Below are 13,885 nucleotides of genomic sequence, written 5' to 3'. Positions count from 1 at the left end.
AAGCATTCCCAAGCTCCTTGAGGCCTCACTAACACAACCACCAGCTTAAAAAGTCCAAAAACATCCTAGATTAGGTTTGCATGAATAGTAACCCAAAACGGACCTTGTGAAATCGACGTGAAAACGTCGAGATTCTTACCTGAAAATGGCACCACTAGACTCCTCTCAGCTCCACGAGTTCAATGGTAGCCTTGGATCCCTCGATCTGTGACGTTTTAGGGTGTGTGTGTGTGTGTCCGTACGTATAAGGTGGAGAAGAAGGGGGAGAGAGAGACACGGGAGGGAGAGAGTGACAGAGACAGAGACAGAGGGTGAGGGTGAGTGAGACAGTGTGTGGGTGTGTGTGTGTGTGTGGCCCAAGTTTGCCAACACCACACAAACAACCAAACAACATAACAAAGTAACTAGGGGTAAAATGGTAATTTCACGCGTACGGTTCTGATAACTCCGGGACGGGATGTCACATTTACATCAAATATAAACTTAGGAATTGGAGGTTCCAAATTCCATTTTTTTTTCTACATAAAAATTATAAATTTCTACATTTATGATTCCAGAAATTGATGCGTGTTAATTTATAAATTTTAACTTTTGTCAAAATTTTAAGTTTATTTTTCTCGTCCAAATATAAGATCATCTTCAAAGGAGATGTCAAAATGTCCAAATCAACAATAACAGTAAAAAAAAGATAGCTGCAATGTTTTCCAGCCGAGAAGCCAAATCTGATGTGGCATGACATGGAATAGCAGCTCTCCCCCTTGCTATCAAATTTGACAACAGCTTCAAATATTTTTTAATTAATTTTTAAATGTTATTTTATTAATTTTTTTATCAGATATGCAACTCTCCTCTCTCACTCAAACCTGAGAAGCGCTGCTCGTCGTTCTTCTTCCCTTTTCTCATAACCAAACCTAGAAACTAACCTCACGGTCTCAACCTAAAACCCAAATGTAAGACTCCATTTCGCACTGTTGCTCAAACAAGAGCTCTCGAATCCTCGTTGCAATGCCTAGGCAACGATTCGAGGAAGATCGTCACCGACATATTGCAATCCCTCAGCAACAATTCCTCCACCTACAATCCCTCGACTTTGGTTGTGGCCTTTGGATTTCAGGTGAGTTCGAGTATATCGATGTGATTGGTAGAGGACGATAGGTTGTTGATGGAGAAGAGAAGCAAGTATACAAAGATTTAGAAAATAGAGAACGAAGATGATAGGAGAAGTTTAGAAATAATGGGCATAAAATAATTGCTTAATAAAATAAAAAGAAAAGAAAATAGTGTTATAAAATAATATTTAATTTGACATACCGGTAGAGCGCAAAATTTTGAAAGATGTCAAAATATCATATAGGTTGCCAAATTTAAATTTTATGTTTAAAATTTAACATTTTAGTCTCCGACTACAAAGTAACGAAAAGGCCCCAAGTGTCAAAAACAAAGTCCAGCTGATCTTGCTGCTTCCGTTTTACCCTCCTTCCATGTCTTTTCATTTTTCCATTTTCCACCACAACTGACAAAAATTTAGCAAAATCCCACAGCTGCCTTTTTTGAAAGACCATCATCCTATTTCCCTCAACTTCCCCATTCTTTCCCCAAAATTTCAATTCCCCCCACCACCACCGCAACCTCTTAACGCAGCGTTTCATTTCATGGAATCTCCACCGCCGCCGCCTTCGCTTCAAGAGCTAGACGCGGCGGAGAAGATTATTCTCCTCTGGGACTCCACGGCTTCCGAGGAGGCCCGGGAACGAATGATATTCGACGGCCAACGGGACGAAGTCGATCGCTACTTACAGGCCGTCGATGAAATCCAACGCTCCTTGTCCTCCGCCACCCTTGCCTCCGAGGATGACCATTCCAAGCTCAACTCCGCCATCCAGATCGCCATGGCTCGGTTGGAGGACGAGTTCCGCAACATCCTCCTCAACCACACCACTCCCATCGAGCCCGACTCTCTTTCCTCCGCCGATCCGAGCTCGTCAACTCACTCCGGCATCGCTGATTCGAGCCCCGAGTTCGAGGACTACCCGGCTGAAGATGACAGCGGTTTGACCACACCTAAGGCCTCCTCCGTCTCTGCCGTTGACGTCGACGAGCTTCTCCAGCGCGGCGATTCGTCGAACACTAGCAGCTACAGGTCCGCCAGCAGCATCCGCGAGCTCGATCTCATCCCCTCCGATGCGGTCTTCGATCTCCGCAACATCGCCGAGCGGATGATCGCCGCCGGCTACCCACGCGAGTGTATCCAGGTGTACGGCAGCGTAAGGAAGGGGGCGGTGGACTCCAGTTTCCGGAAGCTAGGGATTGAGAAGCTGAGCATCGGCGACGTTCAGAGACTTCAGTGGGAGCAGCTGGAGACCAAGATCCGACGGTGGATACGCGCCGCCAAGGCCTGCGTGAGGACCGTCTTCGCCTCCGAGAAAAAGCTTTGCGAGCAAATCTTCAACGGCATCGGCACCGCCATGGATGATGCTTGCTTTATGGAGACAGTCAAGGGCCCCGCGATTCAGGTCTTCAACTTCGCCGAGGCCATCAGCATAAGCCGGAGGTCTCCCGAGAAGCTCTTCAAGATTCTCGACTTGCACGACGCTCTGATGGACTTGATGCCAGATATTGAATCCGTTTTCGATTCAGAATCATCGGAGTCGATTCGGATTCAGGCGGTGGAGATACTGTCGAGGCTGGCGGAGGCGGCGAGGGGGATTCTATCGGAGTTTGAGAACGCCGTGCTTCGTGAACCCTCTAGGGTTCCAGTCCCGGGAGGAACGATTCATCCATTGACTCGGTATGTGATGAATTACATCAGTTTGATATCGGATTATAAGCAGACTTTGAATGACCTTATTGTGTCGAAGCCGTCCACGGGGTCGCGGTACTCCGGCGACCCCACGACTCCGGATATGGAGTTCGCAGAGCTAGAAGGGAAAACCCCTCTGGCTCTGCATTTGATTTGGATTATTGTGATTTTGCAATTTAATTTGGATGGCAAGTCTAAGCACTATAAGGATGCTTCAATAGCTCACTTGTTTATGATGAACAATGTTCATTACATTGTTCAAAAGGTCAAAGGGTCCCCGGAATTGAGGGAGATGATTGGAGATGATTACTTGAGGAAGTTGACCGGGAAGTTCCGCCAGGCAGCCACTAGTTACCAGAGAGCTACTTGGGTCGGGGTGTTGTATTGTTTGAGAGACGAAGGGTTGCATGTGAGTGGGAGTTTTTCTTCCGGGGTGTCGAAGAGTGCATTGAGAGAGAGGTTCAAGTCTTTCAATGCTATGTTTGAGGAGGTTCATAGGACTCAAGCTACTTGGTTGATACCGGATACTCAGCTTAGGGAGGAGCTAAGGATATCTATTTCAGAGAAGTTGATCCCAGCATACAGGTCGTTCCTTGGGCGGTTTAGGAGCCATATAGAAAGTGGGAAGCATCCAGAAAATTACATCAAGTATACGACCGAGGATTTGGAGATGGCTGTATTGGATTTCTTTGAGGGGTACTCAGTATCCCAGCACTTGAGGAGGAGATCTCAGTGAATGTGATCAGTTGAAGTTAAGTTTTGCAAGTTTAGAAACTAGGACACATTCTTTGAATTTTTTGGGAGTGTTTGGGTGATGACGGTGCTGGTCGGTCTGGGATTCATCAAGCTTTCCATTTCATTAAAAACCCTATATGGTTCAATATTCTGTTGATTGGGGGAGGTCAGAATGTTTTATGAAGATCTCGGTTGGAGCACTACAGAGTGGCCAAGTCTGCACGCCCGAATGCTCCTGCCCTGTAAGCATGTTATTTATTATTACTACCACGGTCTAGATTTTGTTTCATTTGTTCATACTCGAATTGTCTTGTGTGTGCTTTGTTCCAATCTTTTTTTAGCATCAAGAAGCCGTTTCTTATAGTAGCTCCAGCTTACTTGTACACCATGTCATATTTTTAAGCCTTTAATAAGCAAATTGGAAAATTGAATTTTAGATAAGGGTGCCTGGGCTGTCTCCCTCTTTCAATTTCGGCGAGGCAGCTTTGTTTCTCATGTAATTAGGTATCGTATGTATCTCTGTACCGTACAAAACTGATGATTACAGATTGAATTTCTCGACCCGAGATCATATTCAAGCATAGCATTGTTTTAGCCCCTCAAGTCAAACCAAGGGAAGGGGAGGAGGGCTTAACCACCAAGACAAACCACCGCTTGCAAACCGCCAATGATACGCATCTTTTTTCTCCTTGGAGAAAATTCAGTAGCCAAATAAACAAATACATTAAGGACTAAAAAGCAAACATTAAACCACGCTATCTAATTTTATAACCTCAACAACATACAATTTTATATGCCATGATCCTTGCTCCTCTGTGTATCATATGTTCCCTGCGTCGTGTTGGAGCAGCTGGATATTGTTGCAATGCCAACAAATATTCCAGCTGGGTTCTCTTCTTACTCTATCTTGTCTTCTTCATCGCCGCCATTTGACGCCCCATTACTGCCTTGAAGCGGTCTAGTTTCAAGAGCACTACCGGCATCCTTCGCAGGCGTTAGGGCCGGTTTTATGAGCGTCAAAGTCGTATCGTCCTTGTCAAACTCTTCGCTATCTCCAGAGTACGCATATCTAATAAAAAAAGAAAAACAGGGCGGGGATACGGTCACTAGAGTTCAAGTAAACTATGGGAGATGTCCCCTGTATTTACCTTGTTAAACAAGAACAAAGTTTTGTAAGTGAGGAGGATGAAAGAAGATGAATCATGGAAGCCAGGTATTTACCTTGTTGAGGTCTGCGATGGCGCCCAAAGAATGCAGACGACAAATAGAAGAGAGAAAGATAAAACTTGCCAGAAGGCAGGGACGATCCATGCGTTCTGCCACTGCTCATTGTAAACATCATTTGATTTGAAATATAGCTGCAAGTACGAAGTCGAAAAACATCAACGTGTAATAACTGACTTAAACAAATTAAAAACAAAGAGAGTTACACAAAAACGCATTCAACAGACGCAAATCATTTTGCGCAAGTAAAAAGTATCCTGAGGATGCACAAGATTACCTCATAGCATATCCAACCCACAGATACAATAACAGTCACTGCCAAAGCGTTCGTAAACTTTCTGTAAATGTCTAGTTTAACCATCATTCGCCTAGCCTGTCACAACACACAAGCAAGAAAATCAGTAAGCCACAAACACGACAATTACAGGGATCAACTGTTGGGGCCTGATGGCAAATGATCGGATAAATCAGAATCAAGTACATGTAGTTGGCATATACCACATCTCGAGATGAATAGTATAGGTTGGTTCTCATATTCCTACATATTCAAGCACCTTTATTCTTTCATTTTGGTGAAATGGAATACACAAATTGAGAAGATTATATTTTATATCCTCATACCCTAAGAGCCTGTTTGGCGGGCTGGTTGGGATTGGTTGTGACCAATTAAAATGGACTTGAGTCCAGTCTATTGTTTGTTGTGTCAAAATGTGAAATGAACAAGACTGGACATGATGGGTTATGAATCCACAATAGAGTGGGTATCTAACCTACCCTTATACATGGATTACAAGTCATGTCTTACCTATCCTTGTCAATCCAATCCTATGCCTAAGGCCCAATACCATCTAGTCCACCAAATAGGCCCTGCCCGTTTGGTGAGCTGGTTGGAATAGGTTGTCACCAATTAAAATGGACTTGAGTCTAGCCCTTTGTTTGTTGTGTCAAATGTGAAATGGACAGGACTTGACATGATGGGTCATGAATCCATAATAGTGTGGATTATCTAATTTATTAGTATACATGGGTTACAGGTCCTGTCTTACATGTCCCTACCATTTTAATGGTACTTTTAGGTAATTTACTACATAGAGAAATAACATTTCAAAGATCAGCATATTCAATAAGAAGCAACTAGTTTGAAACTAGCAAACAAAGCTCTTAAATGAAAATTAATTCACCAAAATCTTGGGACGAAAACCAAAGTACCTGAAGCTTATTTAAAGTTGCGGAGAGGGAAGTAAATATCCAAACAATGAAGAACGCATCCAATATTGCCACAGGAAGAACCAAGAACAATCTCGCCTTTCCGGAAAGATCACTTACTGCACCAACATTTTCTACCATCTCAAGAACTTCTGATGCCAAGAAGAAGGTCAATCCAAGCAAAATCACCTTTGATGTAAGCCCACCAAGGGAAGGCCTCACAACACCATAACCCATGGAGACCATTAAGAGTATCACCCGTGCTACCGTCCGTTTAACTGTCCCAAACGTTACTGCCCATGCAGTTATCCCAGTTGGCCTAACCCCCGTCTCGTTGAATTCAGCATACTCAAAATACCAGAGAGCCATCTCAAACATACCGAGGGTTATTACCAGAGTGATGCAATTCTGCAACGGGAACACTTCTCTCCAAAGTCTTGCATATTGCAAGAACCAACCGACCCCAAGTATGACAAAGGCAAGGGACATAAACCCATAGAAATTCATAAACGGAGCCATTCTACCAGGTAAGTACCCGCTAGGATTTTTCCATATAGTTTTCCCCTCCACAACCACATCCTTAATACTCGGATCACAATGAATGAAATACAAATTGTACATCCCGGTTTTTATAATCTGTATCGATTTGGACGGCAATGTGGCAACTTCCTCATTTTCTTCAAAGGATACACCAAAAACCTGGGGCCAACCTGGATTCTCAGTCAACCGGCGGTGAATGATCTCTCCTTGTGCACACACCCCGAGTTTTGCGAGATCCCCCGAGCAACATACTGCTCTTTGACCACCGTAAGCTGAACCGCCAATGGTCTCTCTATCTTCCACATCAAAAACAATGGCATGGACTGGCCATGAGCTCAAGTTTGCTGATTCTCTGCTTCTCCGAAACGTAACCTTTTCGAAGCTGGTTCCAAATTACAACAGCAAATCAGACTCTTTTTGTACAAACAGGGTTTAACAAATGTCAAAGAAAGACACAAGAATTCATGAACAGCTTTCGGCTTTTTAGTTTTTACCAAGCAAGCAATTTATCAACCAGAATTCATGAACCCCATGTATCAAATATTCAAATGAACTCAAATGTGCATCAGATCTTAGCCAAATGCAAGTTAAAACTGGATGTAGGAGTTCAACGATGTACTTTACCGTATGTAGGAGCCACCGCTGGCGGAGACGGAGGAGGACTGGGTAGAGGCGGAAGAGTAAATTCCCTCGCTTCCGCCGTGGACGACGAAGGCGCTGCCTTTGGTGGCGAATCTCTCTGCGGCGTACTCGTGGACCGAGGCTTCCGCGCTCAAAACGCAGAGCAGAAGAGCAAGGAGAGCAGGAGCTGGGGAGCACCACATTATATTATAAATTCAAATTCCTAATTCCCAACTTCTATAAAATCCCCCCAAATCTGAGAGACAGACGAAGAGAAACAAGTGGAAGCTTCTCTCTCTTTAGTCTCTGTGGTTGGTGAAATGATGTCGGACCGTTTTTGTCTACCTACCCTCACGAATCCGGATCCTCTTAGTTTGCAAGTATTTCGGAGATTTATGAATCATGTTCATGTATTGTACAATGTACGATCATAAATAATTTTAAATATTTTTATTTAAAATTATACATAAATGATACTTGATAAAAACTGATCACACAATACACGATAAACGGACACGATGAACTAATCTCCAAGATCCTCACCAAAAGGATCCGGAGGATGTTGTTGGTACACTCACAGACACTCTGTTAGGATTATGTTATTATGTTTAATTAATTATTGTTTTAATATTGTCACTCAATACAATGGTCTAATAATAATTCTCTTAAGTTGTAACTGAGAAATTTTAGGTTCGATTATATCATATTATTGCTAGCACCTATTCTCTTAATGTAGATAATATCGTGTGAGTAGGGGGTTAGAGCCGTCATATGCCTCATCTTTTGTGGTTGTGTTTCGATGTCTGTAAGTGCGTCTAATTAATTGTTATTTATTTTTTAAAATATAAAAAGTATCTCACCATGCACTGAGGATGGACAAATTCCTTTTCTCATACCGTGCATGGTTTATGACCCTCAGAAATGCTTTTCGAACTCAGGTTGAGAGTTATAAACTTTTGCTCCTATTTCACTAAACCGACCCTAGAACGTGCATGATTTATCTGTTTTTATACAAACATGATTATTAATTTGTTTGCTTTGGACGGTTATGTGACGAATGCCATGAAAGTCAATGCAGTTGGTGTCATGGTGATTATATTTTTCAATAATTTTTGGACAGTCTACCTAAACTTCAGAAAGTATTAAAAATGCACTCTATGAAAATTACGAGACTGAAATGTTGGTGAAATAAAAAAAAAAAGGGTAAATTAGAATCTAAATTATTATTTGAGTGAAAATTAGATCTTTAAATTATTTGTTTTCAGACAAATTAGTCATTGAATTATAAAAATTTACCAATTATATCCCTAATATTAGATTTGAAACTACTATATTCAATTTTTCGTCAATTTAAGTTATGATACTTTTATGTGATACATATTGAAGGGTAGAATGGTAATTTTACATAAAGAAATAGTGTATGATGTTAACTTTGAAGGGTAAATTAGACGTGAGATTCACAACCATATGAAATAGTAAGGCCTTATATTGGAGAAAATGACGGTATTAGACTTTAAAGTGTGTCAAAGTGACTTATGTTGACGAAAGTTAGATTAAATAGCTTTGAATATAATAATATTGATGAAATTAGCAATTTTTAATGAATTTAGGAACTTATTTTACTGAACAAATAATTTAAGGACCTAACTTTCATTGAGAGGATAGTTCAAGAATTAAATCATCACGTCATCCATAAAAAAAAAAAATGCATCATGTGTTGTAGTAAAAGAAATATTGCAGTAATACTCCAAAAAAAAATCATCGTATCCTCCTTGCATTATTGCCAGTATAGTCGGCCTGGACCCGTAAAGCAGCTAGATAGAGTCTATATTTCCTGCATCAGTAATCAATCTCTAAAGGGTCCAGGCCGAAAACACGAGCATTTTTCATCTTAGAAGGTTTCCTTACAGTGACACCAAATCAAATCTTCGATGTGTCAAAAGACAAATATTCTTGCTGTCAATGGTCTATGAACAAGCTATATTAGGGTTCCCTAGAACTTTGGAATCCACAAAAAATAGTGAAACTTTTAAAGCAAAGGGATACTTCCATCAATTCAGCCAAATATTACAGAAAGAAATTTGAACTACTGTTCATTGAAATTCTAATTTCTGGAGATTTGACATCTACCATGCACGAACATCAGCTAACTACCGGAGGAAGAAGAGAATGAAAAGCACTGCTATAATATTTGCAGAATGGGCAGCGAGTAAGTCCACGAACTTGGTAAAACTCCGTTAATCCATATCAAGGAACTCCATTCTTTTTCTCATTGTACCTTTAAGATCAGAAGCTTCCCTTTCTGCTTTCTGTGCCTGCCCAATTACAAAGTAAATCATCACTACAGGTTTCCCACAAAATAGTAAAGCGACGTATCCAAATATAACAAAGCGGAGCCAAACGTCACAAAAACACTGTCAAAGAACAAATGACAAACATGCAAACCGAAAAAGAAATGACACATTCAAATTACATAAAATCTTGACTGAAGTTAAACCACCGATTGCTGTGCCCCAGCATCAGAAAAGCCCTAATTCTGTTGAAATATCCCACATCAACCGTATCTCTGAGAAAAGAAGAGTTTAGATATCCGAACCCGACTCCAACTAATTCCGAAGTCTTTTGTGATAAAACCTCACACCTGACGGATTGTATAGGTGATAATTACCAAGTTGGGGACAATATCGGTGTTGTTGGAAACTTGGAAGTGGGCCTTTGGCCCGTCTCTCTCTCTGATAATTTCACCAAATTCAAACCCGCTGGGAACCAACCCGTTGAAGAAATTCTGCCTCAACTTCAAATAATTACTATCAGTTTTGGTTGACCCAAAAACAATTTTCTGTTCACCTAGTGATTCCAATACATAAGAAAGAAAAAAGGAAAGAAGGAAACATTTTTCTAACAGTATTTAGAATTACCCCTACAAACACAAACTTTTGGGCTAATAATCACCGTAGCCTTACTCTAGTGCTGTTGGATATTACATTTTTCTAACAGTATTTATATTTACTTTGTATTTTACGTATACTTAAGTTGATACCAATAGAACAAGTGACACTCTTATCCCGCCATTCATCAGTACGCTTACCCTTGAACATAATGCTTAAGGCACAACTAAGTTGGCCGATTAAATCATCCTATAAGTTATAGAATCAAGCTTCCTAAATTGTGATGAAGCTGTGCTTCAAACTGCACCATTAACCTACTAATTTTCATTGCAGATTTTCGTCTCAAGTCTTCATAATATTTGTGTTCAAACCAGGTGCTTTTAAACTACACAACATAACACTGGAGTTACAAACTCAATCTAAAACAACTCAGTAACTTGAACATTTGGAGACCAAAACAGATGTTAATTCAACAAAGGAAAAAGAACGAAATTGAGGTAGTTTATATCAACACACCATTTATAAAGATTATGAGCTGATAACACTTACCCTTTTAATTTCTGCAGCTGAAACACGAGTCATGTGCGGTGGAAGTTCCTCCCTCTCTGAATCCTAAGACATCAAGTGCAGATATAAACATTATTCAAAGATGCATATTTTGAGTTATAGATGACAAATCAACAGATAATGTATCATACCAGCTCGCCGATTAGAACAACATTCTCCCCACGGATAACATACAGACCCAAAGGGATATCACAGTAAAGATCGCCAACAATGACTCTCTCACAAGCACCCTCGAGAACAGCATTGGCTGCAAATCAGAAACAATTATTACTTCAGAATCTTCAGCGAAATTACAGTATCTTTTGCCCTCAACAACAGAGGAAATAATGTTAATACCAAATTGATCAAACGATCGAAGTATCCCCAAAAGTTTTCGACTATCACGGAGCAGCACAAGAAGTTTCTCTGCAGCATGAAAGCATATGACCACCACACCTTTAGCAGTAAGAAAATGAATGGTTGATCCACCATTACTAAACTCCAGACTCTTTTCACTAGCACTCAACTCAAAAATTCATCATTGAAACCGAGATTTAAAGGAATACTCAGACAGCAAAACTTCAATACAAGAAAACAATTTATTCTGCGGGACCCTACCTGCAAATTATCTGAATTTAATCAACAAATACGAGAAAAATACTCAAATGGTAAAAAGACCAAATGTTTCAACTATGCAAGAATACAATTAGTAAAAACAACTAGAAACTTGAAAGAATTACCATTAACTTCATGTAACAAATGCAAATTCATAACCCCAGAAATAAAAAGTATAAATTAGAGAGAGAGAGAATACTGTCAAGATAGCTGGCCAGAGAAGTGGAAAGGTAGACATCTTCTGGGCCTGCCCAAGACATTGATGCTGCTTCTTCTCAACTCTAAAAACTCAAACTTTTTCGGTTTCTCAAAAATCACCGAAAAATTCACCAATTTCCAAACCAACAATGGCATTGGCAGCTCAGCCTTCTCCGTGTTGCCTGCCCAAAACCCTTCAATTTTTTTGGAGAAAAAGATCCTAACTTTGACGAACTGAGCAAGAAAATCCTAGCCTTTTCAGATCCAAAAACCCTAGAATTTGAGGAGAGACAGAGGATTGGAGGCCTCTCTTCCGGATTGATGGGAACGGATAGAGTTTTAATAAAAAAATACTCAGATCCAATCGCCCCGGAAGAGTTTGAGAGGGGGATTTGGCCGAGAAAAAAACAGAGGTTCGAGGGAAAGTGCGAGAAAATGCAGAGTAAATAGAGGCAGGGTGATTTTATTTGTTAGGTGGAGAATTACCATTCTAGCGTTTGGACTTTGGAGAGTGACGTGGGATGGAAATTAGGTCATCTTCAACCGAAATGTCCAGAGGGTCGAAAATAGTTCGAAAATCGTCTCCAATCTAGGACTAGACCAGAAGGCTTGTGGAATCTGAGAGGACCCCACGGAATCTGAAAGCGCTGGAGGCCATAAACCCTAAATCCTTAAGTTAAAATTCAAATGCAACAGCTAGCTGACGTTAGCTAACCGCTACATTTGATTTATTTATACAATTTCATTATTATTTTTTATTTACAAAATTTTTCTTATAACTTCTATTTCACAAAATTTGTTTCATCTTTTTTTTTTTTTTAAATTATATTTTTTTCCTATAACTTCCTAAGCCATTATACAACATTAAATTAAATTAAGTAACATGAAACAACATTAAACAATATGAAACAACATTAAATAACATTAACCAACATACAAATTATATAACATAAAAAAAACATTTAACAACATGAAACTTAAACAACATTTTTAAAATTATTTAACAACATAAAACTTAAACACCTATTGCATGCTCGTGGAGCCAAAAATATTCACAAAGCGACACGTGAATTTTTGGATAAAGAAGACAAAAATATACTTGAGGCATATCAGGATTCCTACGTGCGAGTAGCGGGCAATCATTCTCAACCAAATCAGAAATGCCCAAAAAAGGTAACAATTCAAAAATTCATCTCATCAAATCCTTCTACAAGGTAATCCCTAAAATTTATTTCACCCCATATATCTTTTACCTAATTTCTCTTTTTTAGCTAAATCAATTAGCTAATTATTACATAACCTAATTATCTATTTATTCTAAATATTCTATAACCACCAAAACATTCCCCTTATGTTTAATTAGCCAATTAATACCTATTAAAATTGGCTAATTAAACCAAAATTAAACCCAAAAACCCACCTAATGGCCTGCTACTCTTTCTCCAAAGAGGACCGGCGTATCCCTATAAATTGGCTCCCATTTTCACCAAAAGATCATTCCACACTCTTGCTAAAATTCTCCAAAACTCTCAAACATAAATTCTAACTTTAGCATCGGAGGTTCTTCGGCCAAAGCCCTCCTCATTCATTGTGGGGGCGTGAGGCTCTTGGCCTTGACCTAAGGTGTTATTTGTTTTATAGGTGCAATTTTGTCCAAGATCAAGTAGGAAGAAATTTGCATCCACAATGCTTCTTTTAGCCGAAAGATGTGCAACAAGATCCTGTTGTAAGTACTTATTTGTGGCACGAGAATGTATCATTCTATAGCCTCATGTACTCATTTATAGAGATACTACCAGTTCTTGAATTGAAAGGCAAATTAGGCCCATCATATATTTTTGCACAAGCCCTTCTTGGCCTATTTGGATCTTCTTGGTCGTCATCGGACTCTCCATCAATATACCCATCTCGCTCATCCTCCACTATCATATTGTGTTATATGATGCAAGACATCATGATGGAGTCCAAATTTTCTCAACTCCACCCTTTTGTCAGTTCGCTAATGATCTTCCACCGTGCTTGTAGAATACCGAAAGCTCTCTCAACATCTTTCCGGTATGCCTCTTGGTGTAAGGTAAACAACTTTTCTACGTCATTCCTAGGGTTTGGAATTTCTTGGACAAGTGTTGCCCACTCTGAGTAGATGCCATCTGCCAAGTAATACCCCATATTGTATTGACGGTTGTTGATGTAGTAGTCAAGTTGAAGTGCTTTACCTTCCCGTCAAGTTTTTGAAGAGGGGTGAACGCCCAAGAACTGTAATGCCATTTTGAGATCTATGGGCTCCAAAGAAAGCATGCCAGATCCATGTGTCATATAAGGTAACTGTCTCTAACACAACAATTGGCTTTCTCGACCTTCCGTTAAAGCCTCATTGCCATCCGGTGGGACAGTTCTTCCAATCCCAATGCATGCAGTCTAATGACCCTATCATGCCCGGAAACCCAAGGTCTTCAGCTTTGCGAAGGAGCCGATTCAGATCTTCTTGATTTGGCTCGCGGAGGTACTCGTC

General features: G+C 40.2%; 3 protein-coding genes across 5 annotated transcripts; 1 reads left to right on the top strand and 2 right to left on the bottom strand.

Annotated features, from left to right (window-relative positions):
• The first annotated feature begins 1,637 nt into the window (after positions 1–1,637).
• Positions 1,638–3,970, top strand: LOC125480883 (exocyst complex component EXO70A1-like). The gene has a single exon (XM_048592122.1). The coding sequence runs from the start codon at positions 1,653–1,655 to the stop codon at positions 3,534–3,536; it is 1,884 nt and encodes a 627-aa protein (XP_048448079.1). The 5' UTR covers positions 1,638–1,652; the 3' UTR covers positions 3,537–3,970.
• A 106-nt stretch (positions 3,971–4,076) lies between these two features.
• On the bottom strand, positions 4,077–7,445 carry LOC103942401 (transmembrane protein 87A). Its single transcript, XM_018646283.2, has 5 exons — positions 7,130–7,445; positions 5,969–6,887; positions 5,037–5,132; positions 4,757–4,893; positions 4,077–4,604 (listed from the first exon to the last, which is right to left on the bottom strand). The coding sequence occupies exons 1-5, from the start codon at positions 7,327–7,329 to the stop codon at positions 4,433–4,435; spliced, it is 1,524 nt and encodes a 507-aa protein (XP_018501799.2). The 5' UTR covers positions 7,330–7,445; the 3' UTR covers positions 4,077–4,432.
• Positions 7,446–9,053: 1,608 nt separating this feature from the next.
• LOC125480867 (sm-like protein LSM1B) lies at positions 9,054–11,600 on the bottom strand. 3 transcript variants are annotated; one of them, XM_048592091.1, is made up of 5 exons: positions 11,375–11,600; positions 10,918–11,016; positions 10,713–10,828; positions 10,564–10,626; positions 9,054–9,441 (listed from the first exon to the last, which is right to left on the bottom strand). In XM_048592091.1, exons 1-5 carry the CDS (start codon positions 11,433–11,435, stop codon positions 9,364–9,366), a joined length of 417 nt encoding a protein of 138 aa, XP_048448048.1. In that variant the 5' UTR covers positions 11,436–11,600; the 3' UTR covers positions 9,054–9,363. The 3 variants fall into 3 exon arrangements, with proteins under 3 accessions (XP_048448048.1, XP_048448049.1, XP_048448050.1); XM_048592092.1 differs by having other exon boundaries at positions 10,918–10,986; XM_048592093.1 differs by lacking the exon at positions 10,918–11,016.
• Positions 11,601–13,885: the final 2,285 nt, after the last annotated feature.

This window comes from the organism of the source record quoted next, unplaced genomic scaffold (assembly GCF_019419815.1).
Source record: "Pyrus x bretschneideri cultivar Hongxiangsu unplaced genomic scaffold, Pyrus_bretschneideri_v1 Contig37, whole genome shotgun sequence".
Taxonomy (NCBI): Eukaryota; Viridiplantae; Streptophyta; class Magnoliopsida; order Rosales; family Rosaceae; genus Pyrus; species Pyrus x bretschneideri.
The sequence above is the reverse complement of the archived record's forward strand: the minus strand, read 5'-3'. Positions and strand labels throughout refer to the sequence as shown.